At 48.2% G+C, this 16,655-nt stretch overlaps 4 protein-coding genes across 4 annotated transcripts; 3 read left to right on the forward strand and 1 right to left on the reverse strand.

Moving 5' to 3' along the window:
- Nucleotides 1-3,761: 3,761 nt before the first annotated feature.
- LTR84_011976 (uncharacterized protein) lies at nucleotides 3,762-4,107 on the forward strand (the record flags this gene model as incomplete). The annotated part of the gene is made up of 2 exons (XM_064855503.1): nucleotides 3,762-3,770; nucleotides 3,844-4,107. The coding sequence occupies 2 exons, from the start codon at nucleotides 3,762-3,764 to the stop codon at nucleotides 4,105-4,107; spliced, it is 273 nt and encodes a 90-aa protein (XP_064699850.1).
- Nucleotides 4,108-6,913: 2,806 nt separating this feature from the next.
- Nucleotides 6,914-9,443, forward strand: LTR84_011977 (uncharacterized protein; the record flags this gene model as incomplete). The annotated part of the gene is made up of 8 exons (XM_064855504.1): nucleotides 6,914-7,278; nucleotides 7,324-7,421; nucleotides 7,467-7,585; nucleotides 7,632-8,427; nucleotides 8,474-8,660; nucleotides 8,711-8,783; nucleotides 8,834-9,241; nucleotides 9,288-9,443. 8 exons carry the CDS (start codon nucleotides 6,914-6,916, stop codon nucleotides 9,441-9,443), a joined length of 2,202 nt encoding a protein of 733 aa, XP_064699851.1.
- A 2,346-nt stretch (nucleotides 9,444-11,789) lies between these two features.
- Nucleotides 11,790-12,496, forward strand: LTR84_011978 (uncharacterized protein; the record flags this gene model as incomplete). The annotated part of the gene is made up of 2 exons (XM_064855505.1): nucleotides 11,790-11,832; nucleotides 11,994-12,496. 2 exons carry the CDS (start codon nucleotides 11,790-11,792, stop codon nucleotides 12,494-12,496), a joined length of 546 nt encoding a protein of 181 aa, XP_064699852.1.
- Nucleotides 12,497-14,739: 2,243 nt separating this feature from the next.
- LTR84_011979 (uncharacterized protein) lies at nucleotides 14,740-15,433 on the reverse strand (the record flags this gene model as incomplete). The annotated part of the gene is made up of 2 exons (XM_064855506.1): nucleotides 14,740-15,392; nucleotides 15,430-15,433. 2 exons carry the CDS (start codon nucleotides 15,431-15,433, stop codon nucleotides 14,740-14,742), a joined length of 657 nt encoding a protein of 218 aa, XP_064699853.1.
- Between the last annotated feature and the right edge of the window lie 1,222 nt (nucleotides 15,434-16,655).

A 16,655-nucleotide genomic window follows, 5' to 3' on the forward strand; every position in this document is an offset into this window, starting at 1 on the left:
TGTCTCGACGTGCCATGGTTGCTCTAAATGAGGGAGAAAGGAATGGGCAGCTTCATGTAGTTGCAGGCGAAGTGCCGACAAGGTCCGCCCTGAAGCGCCCAGGACTACGTGACATGTGACATCACACGAAAAGGGAATGGTTGGTCGGCAACGCTTCTTGGCAAACATAAATCCATGTCGCATATGTTGCTAGCCAAAGTCCTATAATCCGCCGTAATGATCCACCGTACCCCAATTTACCACTAGTGCAGTTCTCAGCTCGACAAGGACCAAAACCTCAGTAGGACAGGGTCCTCTACTAGTTATTTCAGCTCAACAAGGGCCTCAGGAGATGCGGAAAAGGCCATTCTAGATCCTCTCTACGCGTAATTTATATAGGAAGAGGAACAGCCTCCATGAGTAGAGAAAACAGAGACAAGTTGATAATCCTGAGGTGCGTTTCTGACTGCCAAGCCTTCAACAGCATATAATTGGCTAGCGTCGGAGTGTTCAACACCCGCAGTAGGCACCTGCCTCGAACTCAGGTGGTGGAGTGGCTGCCAGCATGATTGGATATGAAGGGGCGCGGAGTCAAGCTGTGTGAAGTCCCAGTAGCAGGCAGCCATTGGGGGACGAATATTGAGCTCAATGGGGAAGATAGGTTAGCCGGTTAAAATGCATAACCACAACATTTCACGTGGAGGGTGTCCGTACAGCATTTTTCCTGAGGCTCACTCACCCTATGATGGACGACCCATTGATTCAATACTTTCTACAAATCCCCAACCGGGACATGGTAACCATTAAACTCGAGTATTTTTCGATCGGACCATCACTCCTGCGTCAAGCAATCGAGATCTATGAGGAGTTGATTGGACAGACCGGCATCCCTCGAGTGAACTGGAATGGCTACCATTGTGACTTCCAGGCGATGGTGCTTGAACTTCTGGAGCTCATCTCGAGGATCTCTTCCGATCCTGTGCAACAAAATCTCGCTCAAGACAAAGCTGATGCTGATGGATGAACTCCTCCATCGCGACATCAAGCCTGAAACTTCCAACTAGGCACTAGTAAGTAGGGCAATATTATCTTCCATGACGATTTTAGCTCGCCACTACCGGAGTCATTAATACGATCAAGTTATGAGTCACAAGCCTGCAGCCAGACTCCGAATATCCTTCCTCAGCAGCAGCCGCTGTCCCATTTACAGTCATTTGAACGTCGGCAAATGCCGTGAATGTATCCCAACCTTTATTCGACAGCTAAACCTGGGCCCTGTTTAGCTCCATCATGACGTGACACCCTAAGTCGCTTGGGTATATGGCCTTGTGTTTTCTTCACGTATCCTTCCTCGGCAGCGGCTGAGGACCCCCAGTCGGCAGGGAAAAGTACTGGCTTGTCTTCGAATGGAAAAAGTCGATTAAAGTAACTGAACTATGCCATAGTATGCCTCCGGAGTTTACTACCTACGTGAACTACGTCGAACGACCAGGAGAAACCCGAGTACAAGTTCCCCCGGCGTCTTATTCAGTCAGCTCTTTCGTCGCAAAGGTTTCAGAATGACAATGTGTTCGACTGGACGATTCGGGATTTTAAGAGGCTTTCTGATGTGGACAACGTACATATCGTATACCGTTTAAAGTCTCAGACACAGCACCACCCTGACTGATGTGGAAGTGATCATAGTTGTGCACGTGATTGCTCCTTGTTAGTGGGCTTAGCAGAGGTCGTGAACAACTAACCGCCTGAACAGGATCTTGGAGCCACGATCACTAGTGCCTAAGCAAATGACTGGCCTCAGGTATATGAAGTTATTTTGGACCATACCGAGTTTGGCCTTCATTCACTGATGGGCAAGAAAGCCCACAAGGGCGGAACTCTATACGACTCCCAGTATCCTCAACAAGTCTCAATCCCTCTTGAATAATCGATATACATATCTTGACTTCATAGCACATTACCTCAAGGGGGATTCGCCACTGTCTTTATCCATCCTCGACTTCCTGCAACAATTTCGAGTCCAGTAGCAGTCCAATAACTTATTCCATAGAAATAATAAGAGCGGGAGCGTCGAGGATCAAGTTTCGGTGTCGAGTGAGGATTAGAGTTCCGAGAGTGTCTCAGGAAGCCCTAGTCTGCATCAGCAGACACTCGGTGCCTTAAGCAACATTCTATAGGTAGAACGTGGCTCACATCCATTGGCCACAGACAAGTTGCTCTGAGATGTTGTCCAGGCTCCCCTACCCCGACACCTCCCCTTCCGCTCACCACTTCACCAGATTTACCCCCCTACGTGACAGCCTAGGACAGCAATATGTCTTCATACTCATAAAGATCGCAGGACGGGAGGAATCGGGAATTTCTGGAGAGTTTGGTTCATGCTTCTGGCACTCAAGACAGACAAGTAGATAGCCACGGAGCTTTGCTGAAATCTTCCATTGAGAGCGTCCTGACCGCATGGATAATTGCTAACACCCCGAACTCCAAGCAAAACATGCCGAGAACAGTCCTTTCTTTCAACTAGAGAATAGATTAATTAGGCGCTCCTCGGGATAATGAAAGGTGTCCGAAATGAGTAATTTGACTCTAATCTGGCTCAAGATATGCTCACCTGGTAAATGGTAGTTTGCTCTTACGATTTTGGTCCGCTGCCGGCTTGCCGCAAGTAGGGCATTTGATCCCTTTGATGCCTTTGCCGTGGCAAGTTTCGCATTGAGCCATCTTTCGCTTCCGACAGAGTGAAGAGAAGGTAAAGGATTTAATTGGAGGGGACAAAAGTTATCTTTAACAATATCTTCAAGATATATGAGCCCAAAAATGTTGTCAGTTTGGGTGTGGGAATATAGATCAACCCTTACTTTCACAGTCCAGGTATTTGAAGGTTCCAACTTTGTGTCGCATGTGCCACCAGGAGGGGTATTTTCAGCCAATTAGACCTCAGGGGCGCTGGCAAATTCTGATTGGCTACGCGGCTTTTCATTGTTGCCCGACCAGAAACCTGCTACATCCTTGGAGTTCTTTGTTTTCTCCAACTGTCCCTTTGGTCAATCCAATTGCTCTTCGACAATTGGGACCATGTCAGATGAGTTCTACCAGCAGCCACAATGTACTTGCTCTGCTTTCTTTCTGACTAGCGATGCGTTGAATGCACATCTTGAAGAGTATCAAGTTAGTACACAACAGCTCCCAAGTACAGGACTAACTTCCTCTAGTCGCAGGAACGCTACCTATCGGCTCAGCTCGAGATATGCCGAAGTCACTCGAAATTTTACGGCGAAAATGACCAAGAAAACGACAACAAACACAGCGATCCTAGACCCACGATAAGGGTTTGTCCTGCCAAAGGATGTGAACGGACCGCAGGATTTGCTACAGGACAGAGACTTCGGAGGCACTTTCAACAACGTAAACTTCCACCTTTCTCTTGATTCACGGACAGGAAATTAACGTCTTAAGTGCAGACGTCAGCTGTGAGGAAGTATGTGTATGTTGTTTCAAGATCTTCAGATTGGCGAGCGAGTACATAAGACATGCCGACAAGCATAAAGACGCGAGCGACACGAAAGTGACTTATATACAGAGGACTTGTGATGAGCTGCGGGAATGTGTCGCCAGGGAGCTCGATCGTTCATTTGAGAAAGGCGAATGTCTACCAGAAGACGTCGGAAGTCGGAGTAAGAAAAGAGCGCGGGGTCCAGCAGGCATGGACTCAAAAACTTCAGAAGCGCAAAGAGTCAAGTTGGACGGTGTTGATGTACCGACCACGGACCACTCGCATCAACATGTTAATGGTATTAACCTCCTTCAACCAACCTCAACTCCGCTGACATTGATCAAGATGCAACTTCAGTTCTTCCTGCACAGTCGATTACAACGTTCACGCCACATCAGAGCATGCATGAAGGTGTGGCCCTGGGCAGCTTTACTGATACTTCTCCACAATTACTTTATCCTAAGCCTGTAGGAGTGCCATCCCAAGATCTAGGTGGCTTTTTAGATGATGGTTTCGATGCGCCTCTCTTGCGTGTTATGAGCTTTGTCCCAGCGTGGACTCCAAACGCGGAGTGGGTATCAGAGGACTATGGAACAGGGAATATGAGCAGCACGGCTGCAGCATTCCATGAGTAGTGACAGCTATGTTTTTGAGCTTCCAGTTGATCCTCTAAATGCGAAGTTCACTCCGATTTTTGGACTCTTCATGTCGATGACCTTTGCCACCAACCCCGGTGAGTCCGGAAGGATCATTTTAGGCCAACCGGCAAGTACTTCGTCCGTTGCAAACATGAACGTGATTGCATATCCCTGCTTAGTCTCGAAACCGAGCCGAGCATCCAAAATTACTCTGCAAGCTGTGTCAGAATATGTGACTGCAACATAGAGCGACTACTCACAAACCGCCATCTGTAAATTCAATTTCCTTGCTTTTGCAGCCAACTTCATCAAGTGCACGCTGCGATATTTCGTACAAGGACCTTTCGCCCTTCTTGGTAGGCAAGTCATGTAGGTGCGAACCCCCATAGTACTTCGCTCGCGATCCTTTAGCCCATAAATGAACAATTAGGACGCGCAGACCAGCTTTTGGACCACCCCTTCTGAAGCATTCGATATGACCTGGGTATTCATTATATCTCAGCCAATGTCCGAGGCTGCACCTGTCGAAGAAGGATTCGAGTATAGATCGGATTCGCTGAAAGCCATCAGTTGGTCACCATAGAAAAGTTTTCGCACCACATACCGCATCGTCTAGGACGTGTTGCTTGCAAAAGTCCAGGCCATATTCTGACAAGTATGGGAAGGCTTTACGCGCCATCTCTGAGATATGTTCCCCTACTGTCGAGTCGTTAAAATCAAAGAAGCCCTCATCACGGAGGGACTTCTTTGCGACCTCCAGCGAGAATATGGTTGACGCCATAAACAGAGACCTCTCGTGGCTGGATCAGAGTGAGGCGCTGAGAATGCTGATCGAGAGAAAGCAATGCGTCATTGAAATTTCCCTTCTTCTCGGAAAAACCATTTTCCCCGAGTACGTTTGGTCTCTCAGCAAAACTCAATCCATCATTACCACAGCTCAATACCCCTCACCATTCAGCAGGGATCACAATTTTGGGGTACCTCCATCACCTCTCACAGGGATCACAACTTTGTGGTACCTCAATACCTCTGACAGGGATCACAACTTTGTGGTACCTCCATACCTCTGACAGGGATCACAGATTTGTGGTACCTCACCATACTACTGGCAAGGATCACAGCTTTCGAATCAAGGCTTTTTTGCTGGTCTCTCTCTTACTTGTTGAGGAATAGCGGATGTGCCAATTAGCCAATGCTCTGATGTTATTGCCAGCCTCGCTGCTGCGGGCTGTTGCAGCTAGTCATGCTTGTTCTACGACCTACGTCCGGCGAAATTGAGGTAGCGTAAGAGAGGACGTCCTTGCTACAGCGTGGACATGGAAAATGAATACACTAAATTCCGGAGTACACCCTTGCTAGCACCTGCACGCACTATGATTTGTATACGCAGTCCTGGCCGAGATTACGAAACACTCATCAAAAAATTGCCTGGTGTAGAACAGAAGAGATGATCACGCAGGGCAGGCATTGAGAAACAGTGGACGGGGGTGGCTGGCTTCCTGGTCTGTTGACCTCAATGCAAGTTACAATAACTCCATTGGAGAGCCTTCTCCTATCAAATCGTTAATGGGAAGCTTCTAGGAGGATTGTCTGCCGGATTTGAAATCGAATTCTGGGAATGGCCACGGGCGCGTCGTCCTTCTTGGGTTGTCGGACACAGAGCAACCCGTGTTGTCCTTTGAGTCTCGTTTCATGCAAGCCTCGTCAGACCGCATATGTGCGTCCGCTTGTCTTACGCTGCTACCACTGGATCCCTAACAGCACCCTTGCAATTCATTCGGGCGGTCTGATTGACGCAAGCCATGGTCCGGCGGTACATTATGCAAGCAAGATGGGCTTTGACCTTCACAATGAGTTACAGTGCCTATCACTTATAATCAAGCCACCAGTGCAAATGAATAGCAAGGAAACTGTGGAAAGAAATGCGTTGTCAGCGATATCTCATGACTTGTTGATATCTGCAGAGAGCCAGCAACAAAGGCGTCTGAATGAGCCATAAAACGCCCATCTTCACTATACATTGGCTGAGAAGATCTGCAACTGGCTTGACGGAGGCAACCAACAATATCTGGCCGCATAATGGGCCTGTCTTCATCCAATGGAGGGAGCAGCACTTGGCTAAAATCAACGCTCGGTTGACTTTTCATGGTCTTGTCAATCAGGGACCACCTTTCTACTCTTCAGAGGGGTCACCGTGCATGTTGCCAATTCCGTGGCCATTGACAAGGTCTCATCGATCGAGATGAACTAAGAAGAACATGCCTGATATGCCAGCGCACATTGATCCAGGATATGCATGTGCCAATATGGCAGGAAGGACGTGGGGTGGAAATAGGATTGCAATCTATGATCGTGATACAGGTACGACTCATGTTGCGGTGAGGGGTATAAAGCTGGTCGAATTTCCTCCAGAGTCGAACCAGCTTACTCTTCCAGTACATCCCATTCCTTTTTGGCTTTTCCATCCTCAACCCTTCCCATGATGGCCGCATTCAACAATGCTAGCTCTCTGCCTTTTCTCTCTAATCTATCTCCCCAAATCTCCATTGTGGACTTCTTTCTTTCCTGCTTTACCAGCATACCTCCCACCATCCAACAGCTTCGAGTTGGCAACTTGAACAGTCATGCTAGCTTCCTATGTATCTGTGGGATTTTCATGTACTTAGGCAGACATGCGTACGAATGCTTGTGGCAATTGGTCCATAATTGTCTCGCTGCGGACCCCTTTTCTGAGAATGGTGATTCCAGGAAACAACCTTCTCGATATAACGTTGTGTCGATGTCACCGTCAACCAGTAGGGGCATGGAGACCCCAGACCTCGACATATCCAGTTACCAAACTAAAACGCCCCCAAACACCCCCGAAGAAGATGACGCCAGCAGCAACGGAGATTTCGAAAAGCTACCGTCGACTTGGGACTTTTCGGCCGCGACCACTAGACACATCAAGACTTTAAAAAAATATACCGAGAAAACAGACCGAGCTTCCAAGCTGGTTCAACAAGAAGGACCATGCCTCTGTCGGCTCGAGAATACCTTGGGGAAGAACTCCATCGATACAATGACCTCTCCGTTAAGCAGTACATCCGAGGCTGGGGAAGAGCAAACGAATGAGGCCAGCGGGACTATTCATGTATCGAAGCTCGAGTATAAGCGCGTTGACGAGATGTATGTATGGAACGCTATAACCGCAACCAGACTAATAGTTCCCAGATGGAATGAAAAGGAAGGTAAATTTAAGATTGTCGAGTGGGTTGGTTCAGATCTCGATAGACTTGACGAATTCTTGTTTGTCGTCCGCGAAAGAACTGGTAAGCCCTCTTCTTTCGATACCAAACCCACTAAATGATTTGCAGATAAGAATACGCTGGAGAGAACTTCTTACATCGATATCAAGTCTCCTTGGATACGGGATATCTTGAGAGAGATTTGCGAAAATGTCCGCGGCGTCTCCCTGGTCGATAGTAAGCCATCGGTACGAACCAGCGATAGTATTATCCTGCACTGGCTAATATGTGCAGATCGAGCTGAATATTATCTTCCATGTCCGCTCAGACCTCCAGCGGCAGAGGGAGGTTATTTCACGCGGCTCTGAACGGAGCACAGCAGAAAAGCACCTAAAAGTTTTTCTGCGCTACCTCGAGGCTGCCTTTCGGCCTATCGACGAGCGGTTGTCCGAGCTCCTAAAGAATAAAGAGATTTCGTACGATTTGCTCTGGGCACTCTTCAAACCAAATATGGAGGTATATACTACCTGTAAAGGCACGCAAGTATCCAGATGTGTCCTGTACAGCCAAATGGAGAGGAAAAAAGACATGGCAGGCACGCCGTACATGCACATTGAAACTCGATACCTGGGCTCAGACGGAAAAGCCTTGGGTGAAGTGCCTTCTAGCAGCTCGATTCCTATCTTTCGTGGCGCAACGCGAATCGATCTTCTCCCAGCATATCCTCTCCAGTACCACCCTGAGAAAGACGAGATTCGGAGCCAACTAGAGGAGTGCGGCCGCCGATTTGTGTCTCTACTCGGCATTCACCATCAACAATACAAGGGGAGAGCCTTCGACTACGACGAAGATGGCAATATAGTCGCTTGCCACGTCGAGGGGAACATCATGGTGGACTCCGAGTGCTTCCAGGAGAACATGCCGAACTATCCATGCCCTCGTCCTCAAAAGGTGCGGCCTCAATGGAGCGTTCTGGGCCGTTGTGAGGCAGTGAAGCTTGTCGACATCGACCCAGAACAGCTTCAGCCAGAGGACTTCCTCATCTGCAGTCCGACCATCTTGGGATTCAGCCTAGCAATGAAAAAATTTCGTATGTATGTTTGTCTTTCTAAGTGCATCTGCTGACCAGCTTTCAGTTGAGTTTGCCGTTAAACATGTCACTAATGTCAAATGGAGCGAATGTTCATTTGAGGATGTCAATATCCCAGAGGGCAAGAAGAAGGCCATCTACGCGCTTACAAAGACTTATATAGGTAGAGGAGCCGACGACGCCTTCCATGATTTTATACAAGGCAAAGGTCGTGGAATCAACTTCCTACTCTAGTTTGTTTCCGAACCTGACTTAGAAGAGCCTACTACTGACAGGCTTACAGTGGGCCTCCGGGGGTCGGCAAGACGTTGACGGCCGAAACTTTGGCCGAGACATTCAAAGTCCCGCTATATACTGTATGTACTACGACAGGCGATTCGCTTATCGATCCTTGCTAACTAATTAGGTGGCTGCAGGCCAAATCGGGGTGGACCATGTCAGAGTAGAGAAGATCCTGAAGAGTATCTTTAAGATTGCAAGCCGCTGGGGCGCGATCCTGCTGCTAGACGAAGCAGATGTGTTTTTGGCCGAACGGGCGCTCGATCCGTACACTAATGCCCTCGTGTCTGTGTTCTTGCGCGAACTAGAGCATTACGAAGGAATCTTGTTTCTCACGACTAACCGCATGAATACGTTCGATTCTGCGATCCTTAGTCGAATCCACCTCCCACTGAGATACGAGCCACTAAAGAAAGACGCTCGTGAGGGGGTGTGGCTTTTTTTCATAAAGCAAGCCAGAACAACAGCGGGTCATGCGACTTATAATGATAAGGTCATCAACGACCTAGCGGAGAAGAAACTCAACGGCCGCGAGGTAAGAAGCAAACCCGTAACTGCGAACAGAATCTGACCCTGAACAGATCAGAAACACTGTGTTTATTGCCCGTTCGATGGCAGAGTATGATGGTAAGGTTGTGAATGAGGCTTATCTGAGAGAGGCTATCGAGACCAGGAAACAGCTGGATGAAGATTTTCAGGGCGCTGGCGCGATCGAGAACACTCACTCCTATCTCTGAGGCTTCTATCCCTTAATTGATTATGCAGAATCTCATTATATAAGTATATCTGCCAGTTCTGCCCATAGATTGCAACCGCACTCATGACGAAGGGCACTAGCAATTCGACCCAGCTGACGCTTTGTCGGAGGCTTTGCCAGGCCTTCGCCCCAAGCCATCAAGAAGTTGTTATTCCAGGCTACTCGGCCCTGGCTGAGTACCTTGCTAGAGTTGCTGGTATCGATATCTCCTTCTTTGTCTTGTTATGGGCCCCCGGGCTTCTCTTGTGGACTGGAATACGTCTTACAGTCGGCCCCTTTGACTGAAAGATTGATACGACTCTGCAGCTGTATTGTCTTGATTAACGAGGATGATGAGCTTACGACCAGGTAATGCGGAAGGCAAAGGCTCAACCGCTGATGTGAAATCCGTGCGCTGTTCAATTAAGGATTCAAATCAAGTACACGGCCTATTCCGAAGCCATGATTTTCAATCGTATCAACTATTGCCTCCGGTTCGCTCTACACCATACATGTCAAGCAACCCATAAGCTTGTATCACTCGCATTGCCAATAGGATGAATGCTGTGCCGGAAAAGGTCGAAGCTTCCATTCCTCGTCCCTTAAATATAGTCGGGGACTTCTCTTGGCAGATGAATATGGGCAAGTCTCTGAAGTGCCTGGCCCCGTCGATCAACATACCGGACGGTTATGTGTTTCCTAGGATCCGACCTGCTACTATGAGGTCCAGTTCTATCTTCATTAGCACTAATGTTTTGACTGGCAAAAATGTGTCGTGTTGACTTACAGAATAATTGCGCCGGCAGCGTTACTTGGTGTGTCGCGATAAGTTTGGACGAGCTGGCTGATATACGCCTTGGCCTCTGGCTTATTCCTGTACAGCGACGCGTTTCCCCAACTCACTGTCAGATCTGGATTCGCAGGCATGGTGAATAATTACACAGTAGACAAAAGTCGTGGGAAGATTAAGAGTCAATGGGATTTGCAATACTGATTGAAAAGGAAGAGTTCTGAATTTGTCCTCCCAATAACACCAACTTGTTGAAGAACTGCTCAGGGTTCTTATAATCCATGGAAGTGTATGTGCAAGGTCCTAGGTAGCGGCGCCAAACAAAACGCAATCGGTGTGGTTGCTCGCCCGAATTTCAAGATGAAACCGCGCGAGAAGCACAACAATTTCTACCAAGTGTAGATTTGGTCATAAGTCGGTCAGGATAATGTCCTACCTTGGCCCCAAATCCTTACACGATAAGAGAGGCGATAGGCCGCTTCCTGATGCATTGATCTAATAAGCGCTGTGTTTCTAGATAATCGAATTAACCTATTGGGCGGTTTGGCACTAGTGGTGCTTTCATACGTTTTTGTGTGAGAAGGGTGATAGCCAAGCGCTAATAGGGATTGTGACGGGCAGCAGCGCCCTACATCGCCAGGCACCATCGCCAAGGAGGTAGGGTGGAGCACTTCTACGGCAACAGCATAGGCTGAGACGAACATTTCTCACTTCTCCAATCTAATCTGTTCAAGTTATTCCAGAAATGTTGATCAGAATATTTACAGAGGTGGACCTGCTTTTCTCACTGCATGCTTCGTTCGGTGCTTCTACGGCACTTTCCGACTCTGTTTCGTATCCAAACGATGGCTTCGACGCCGTCGACTCCTTCAGCAACTTTACCAAAATGCGAGAGTGAATGGCGCTTTCACGACACTAGTTATCCAAGTGAATGGGTAGAGACATATCGGCCTGGTCGCCTCCATCCTGTAAACTTAGGTGATACTTTTAAAGATGGGCAGTACCGAGTCATACGAAAGCTAGGCTATGGTTCATTTTCAACCGTCTGGTTGGCAAGAGACACAAGGTCGGTGACGGTCGATGGCATAAAGGGTCCGAGAACCCCATTTGCTAACGTCACTTACAGGAACTCACGCTATGTCGCATTAAAGGTGGTGGATGCTGAGGCGTCTCTCAAAGCTAAAACCGAACTCTCGATTTTGAACTGGATCAACGAATATCGCTCGAGAAATCCGCTGACTCAGTACATCCTAACCAATTTGGATACATTCCAGCACGTGGGACCTAATGGAACTCATCTTTGCTTAGTGTCTGAGCCCATGGGGCCTACTATTGCTTCGTTGATTGAGGAACTCACCCCATTGGAAGAGTGGACGGTTAACATTCGCTATCCAAAGCCTATGGCTAGGCGAATCTTAAAACACACGTTGCTTGGGCTTAGATTTCTACATGAGAACGGTATAGTTCATGCTGATTTGCAACCTGGAAATCTACTCTCTACGATTTCAAACGTTGATCAACTCAGTGAAGAGGACTTACGACAAGATCTATCTGGCCATGGAAGAAATCCAGCACCTGAGAGGGTTCGACGACTTGACGAGTTAGAGGATAAATGGGCTCCTCGTTACCTATTTCTAGGCCAATCACTTGTCAAGTATACTAGACTTGGTCAAGAGATGCAAGTTAAAATATCAGATTTCGGCGCCGGTAATGACTCACTTTTTGTATTCTTGAAGTATTGAGAAACTGATACTCGTCTAGCATTTTGGGCTCAGGAGCCTCCCGAATCGACTGTCACGCCCACTGCTCTTAGGGCTCCAGAACTGATTTTGGGTGGAACGATCGACTCAAGCATTGATATCTGGAGTTTTGGCTGTCTCATCTTTGAAATGTTGACTGGAGTTTCGTTGTTTTCTGTGATGGTGCTCCTTGACGACGATCGAGAAACAACCGACGACGAACATCTCCTCCAAATGAACGACCTCTTAGAGCCTCTTCCAGATATCTGGCTTCAAGAAAGATGGCCTCGAGCTAAAAACTATTTCGGCTCTGGACGGGAGAGGTTGGGTCCAACGCACGTCGACCAAGACAAACCTTATATTGATGATCCTTTGGAAGTGCGGTTCGAGGAGCATAAGCCGAATGATGTTGATGATGAAGAGGCACACTTGATCACGTCGCTCATTCGAAGTATTCTGAAGTATGAGCCATCGCAAAGACCGACCGCAGAGGAACTATTGAGGCACCCATGGTTTCAAGAGTGACCGAACCCTCTCTCAAAGCAGCAACCAATATCCTGCGTCCCAATGTCGAAGGAGAAGAAGGAAATGCGATAAGACCGAAATGCAAGAACTGTGCTCACGATAATTCCCGATGCTATTAAGAGTCCGATGGTTCCCATGCTGGATAACAAGGCAGCCCCACACCACCTACGTCGGATACGGGGGTCGAACTTTTTCCGTCCACCGAATATCCGACCTGCTACAAAAGAAGACGACGTTATCTAGACAATGTTCGATGACGGGGTAGCGCATCTGATTGAGAACACTGACATATATCGCTCACGCAATGCTATCACCTTGACCCATGATCTTCATCAACTTTTCGGCAAATTTGAAATCTATTTTGAACCTCTAGGAGGTGATGACCATACATACCTGATCGATTCGACAACCTCCGATATTTTACGGCCACCGATATTTCCCGTCGAAAGGACGCTTTTCGTCACCAGCACTAGAACAATTGATCCTCCCTCTCCGCGATTACTTGCTGTTCACAGCGCCGTTGCGCATATACTTTATATGAGTGCGGCTGGCCGTTGCATAGCTAGGATTCTCGAGAGCCTCGACCAGAACGAGGTCATGGCCGATGGCTCTAGTAGAATAGGACAGCTCATAGATCTGAGACTTCACAGTTGGTGGGACGGCCAGGTCCGCGCATATTAATTCACCGCCCAGGTCATACCATCTCAAAGGAGTGTAGTCATCGCTGTTGATTAGATACCGTCCAGGTAATTCAAATTATCTGATTTCCAAAATCTCACTTTTTACAATATGCCAGAAGATCCGGCTACCTAGTTCTCAACTCACAGCATATGAGCTCCAGTCTGAACGACGCAAGCCACAAGAGCAGCAATAGTACAGCATGTGAGGTGAAATCTCACCATCCCATATGTCATTACAGCTGGGGCATTGATATCTATCTTGCTCGTTGCAGCCTTTAGCCATAAGCTGTACCAGGTCGGCCACAAAGCTGCTCGCTTCATTTAGAACGCGCAAGAAGTTGTCTTTCTTAAGCAGTGGCTCCATATGTTTCCGGGAAACTACAGCAATCGTCTCTCGAAGCTCCTGGCATGGAGACGAACTGTAGACGTCTGTAAGTGGAAAACCATCCATGTCCCAACAGGTCTTCGCCGCATAGTCAAACTTTTCCCTCGAAAGCTTTTTTAGTGCCGCTACCCCGTACTTATCACCAACTCTGAAAACCTCCATATTGAATAGAATGGGAGATATCCGGCCCTGATGGCTACCGCTGCTGTCGTATTCATGGTCGTACATAAAGTGGATCATGGCTTCAACGTCTCGAGGGTCGGCTTCCTCGGGCTGTATCACATTGTCTATACTTTCCTAACAACCTTTACGTTAATCTCTGGAGGGCTCTCGCCATAATGGGGGTAGAGTATCACACTTTCCACTCTGGCCGGCTAAATAGACGGTTGAAGTAGTCTAACTGGCCACAAACAACGATTTTATGGACTTTGAACTCGCAGTCCTTCATTCTGATAGTAAGGTCAGAGAACTTAGACGACGTGAGAAAGCTAGAAGATGCTACCTTAGCTGCGACTCGTCGACTTGGGCAGTCCTCACATACTTCTTGAGGCGGAAGGGAAACGCGACTGTCCCTATGCTGTGATCCTTTCCTTCATAATTTCTGCTCACTATGGCCAAACTTTCCTCCTCTCCTTACGACATTGTTCTGTTCACCTATGGTGGGGAGCTTGTGAGTAGTCAGTATGCCTTGGTGAGGCGCGGGATAAGCTATTTCCCGGTTGGCCTTCCGCAATTGAAAGTGGCGCAAGGGTAGCCGGTAATCATGTGGCGGCACCAAGCAAGCGCGTGTGGACGTGCGGATTGGTGATCAGCTGAGTGCACCATATTGTCGAAGTCTCTCTCAGCCTTGGGCATTGTACTGTGCCCTGCGTAGGTGCCTCGCACATTACTCGGCTAAGTTGCGTCATGAGCTACTGTCTAGGGCAAGTGCTAGTCCGTGCACCACCTCGCCTGTTCCGGACACTTTTCTGCGTACTCATCCGCCTCTTCTGTGCAATTCACAACACTTGACTGTCAACTATAGCAGTCTCACGGGGAATTGCGTTAAGGCTTCGTAGTCAAGAACCATTAAAATTCACTGTGGAGTGCACATTATTAGACACTAAATATTAGGCAATATGGCAACCCAATTGGATATTCCGTAGAGAAAGCTTGTCTGCAGGCGCTCAGTCAGAATGTTAATAATCATAGTCCCAGCTCCTAATAACGTCCCTACAGCTGGTCGGACCTTCGTCATCCCAACCGTCGTCTTCATCGAAATCCCAATTGTCGTCTTCATCGAAGTAGTCGCATGGAGGAGGGACCCAATTCCACTCATCCAAAGTCCTATTCTGATCTTCATTCCACGGAGCCATGGCCCTATCTGAGCCGTGGGGTCGGTACTCTGGTTTGTGAGACGCTGAGACGCGCTTCATAGATTCTTCATTGACTAGGTCTCGCCACCGAAAGGTCTGCGTTCCCCAAAACCTATCGCGCAACTCAGGGAGGTACTGAACATCACCAACACAGTAAGAAATAATATCCCCGAGGATCGGGCGCTTGTTGAAGACCTCATACGAACCGCCATATTCCATTTTGAACAGTCGCTCACCTTTCTCCTTTGCTTGCTTCCAGCTCGCTCTATCACCGGGCGACACGAATATAAATTCCTCAACGCATTTAGCCAAGCCACTCAAGAATTTCCTCGATGCCGTTGTCCTCCTCGTGGCACTTTCCATAAGCTGAACATCCTCTACACCATGCAAAGCCACGCCAAAATGGGCAAATAGGGCATCTGAATCGTTGCGAACGTCGAAGAAGACCTTCGGAATCTTCTCGTTCTGAAGAATATCTTTTAGCGTCTGCCTTTAACATCTAAAGTATTAAACGCATGTGCACCCAATATTTGTACGTCGATGAGATGAATTCGTTTGGTCGGAATCCCCGTATCGATCATGAGAGTGAGGATGGAAAGGGAGCCTTCGCGGCAGAGGTCTACGTAGGGCTCCGAAATGAATAAATGAATACGAATATGGCCCATATTCATATTCGCTTGCGCGAATACGAATAAAGTGAATAATTATTCATGCGAATATAGGCAATATTCATATTCGTATTCACATTATTCACTTCCGGTTCGGCGGGTAGTTGTTCCGTTCCGACTGCCAACGACAACATTGATTCTTGACCATTGTAAGCTGATAAATGCTAGATTATACCCAGAGAAGCTTACGTCGTGCTCCGTAGCCGCTCTCCAATCTGCTAAGTGCCTAGTCTCCATTGTTTTACGCTGTTAAGAGGCACTGAAGATCGATGCGGATTTCAGATGGGGGACCTCACCTCAAACTGCTGTATTTATATTCATAACCTTGATCGACTCCCCTACATCAAGTCAATAACGCGGCGAGGAGGAGACTTGATGCACTTACAATGGCCCAAAAGCATCATACATGCCGTACAGGAGAGACTGCGCGTAACACACCCTTCAAACACGCTCTGAGCGACTCGAAAGTTCATGGTACGCGAACTTGTTTATTTCAAGACCTTTCTGGCTTAGGTGAAGCGCGGTTCTTTTCGATAACGCCTACTTCTCATGCCAGATGAACCTGACCGTCTGTTGTCGCTGTATGCCGTGAGTGAACAGCCCGCACAATGGAGGACATGGCTGTTGGTCCCCGTGAGTCTCGCGTGACGCGTAATCTACCTCGCAAAGACTACCTGGCGCTCAACAACGGGCTCGACAGATTGATTTCGCCCTCCTCGCCGGACCTTGAGCAAAGGAGTGTCTCGGACACGGCAGAATACGATGACAACGAAGGGCCACTGCCATCCGAGTCGGTCTCGCAAGTGTCTAGCGGCTGCCCAACGGTGCTCACTTTGGGATCTGAGGAACTTCGCGTGTCGGCAAACCCGAGCGTTGTAGAGTCCGCGACGAAGAGGCGAAAAACCCATACCAGCTGGACTCAAGAACACTTTTGGATTACCGAGCTTGACACCCAGTGGAGTAAAAGAGGCCGGCTTCCACAGAATGACCGCCTGCTCGTCTGCAAGCAATGTAGCTGGTCTTCCTCCGACTCGTCTCGCCACGGCACGACTTCAAATTTGCTCACTCATC

Source organism: Exophiala bonariae (assembly GCF_035927105.1).
Source record: "Exophiala bonariae strain CCFEE 5792 chromosome Unknown scaffold_64, whole genome shotgun sequence".
Lineage (NCBI taxonomy): Eukaryota > Fungi > Ascomycota > Eurotiomycetes > Chaetothyriales > Herpotrichiellaceae > Exophiala > Exophiala bonariae.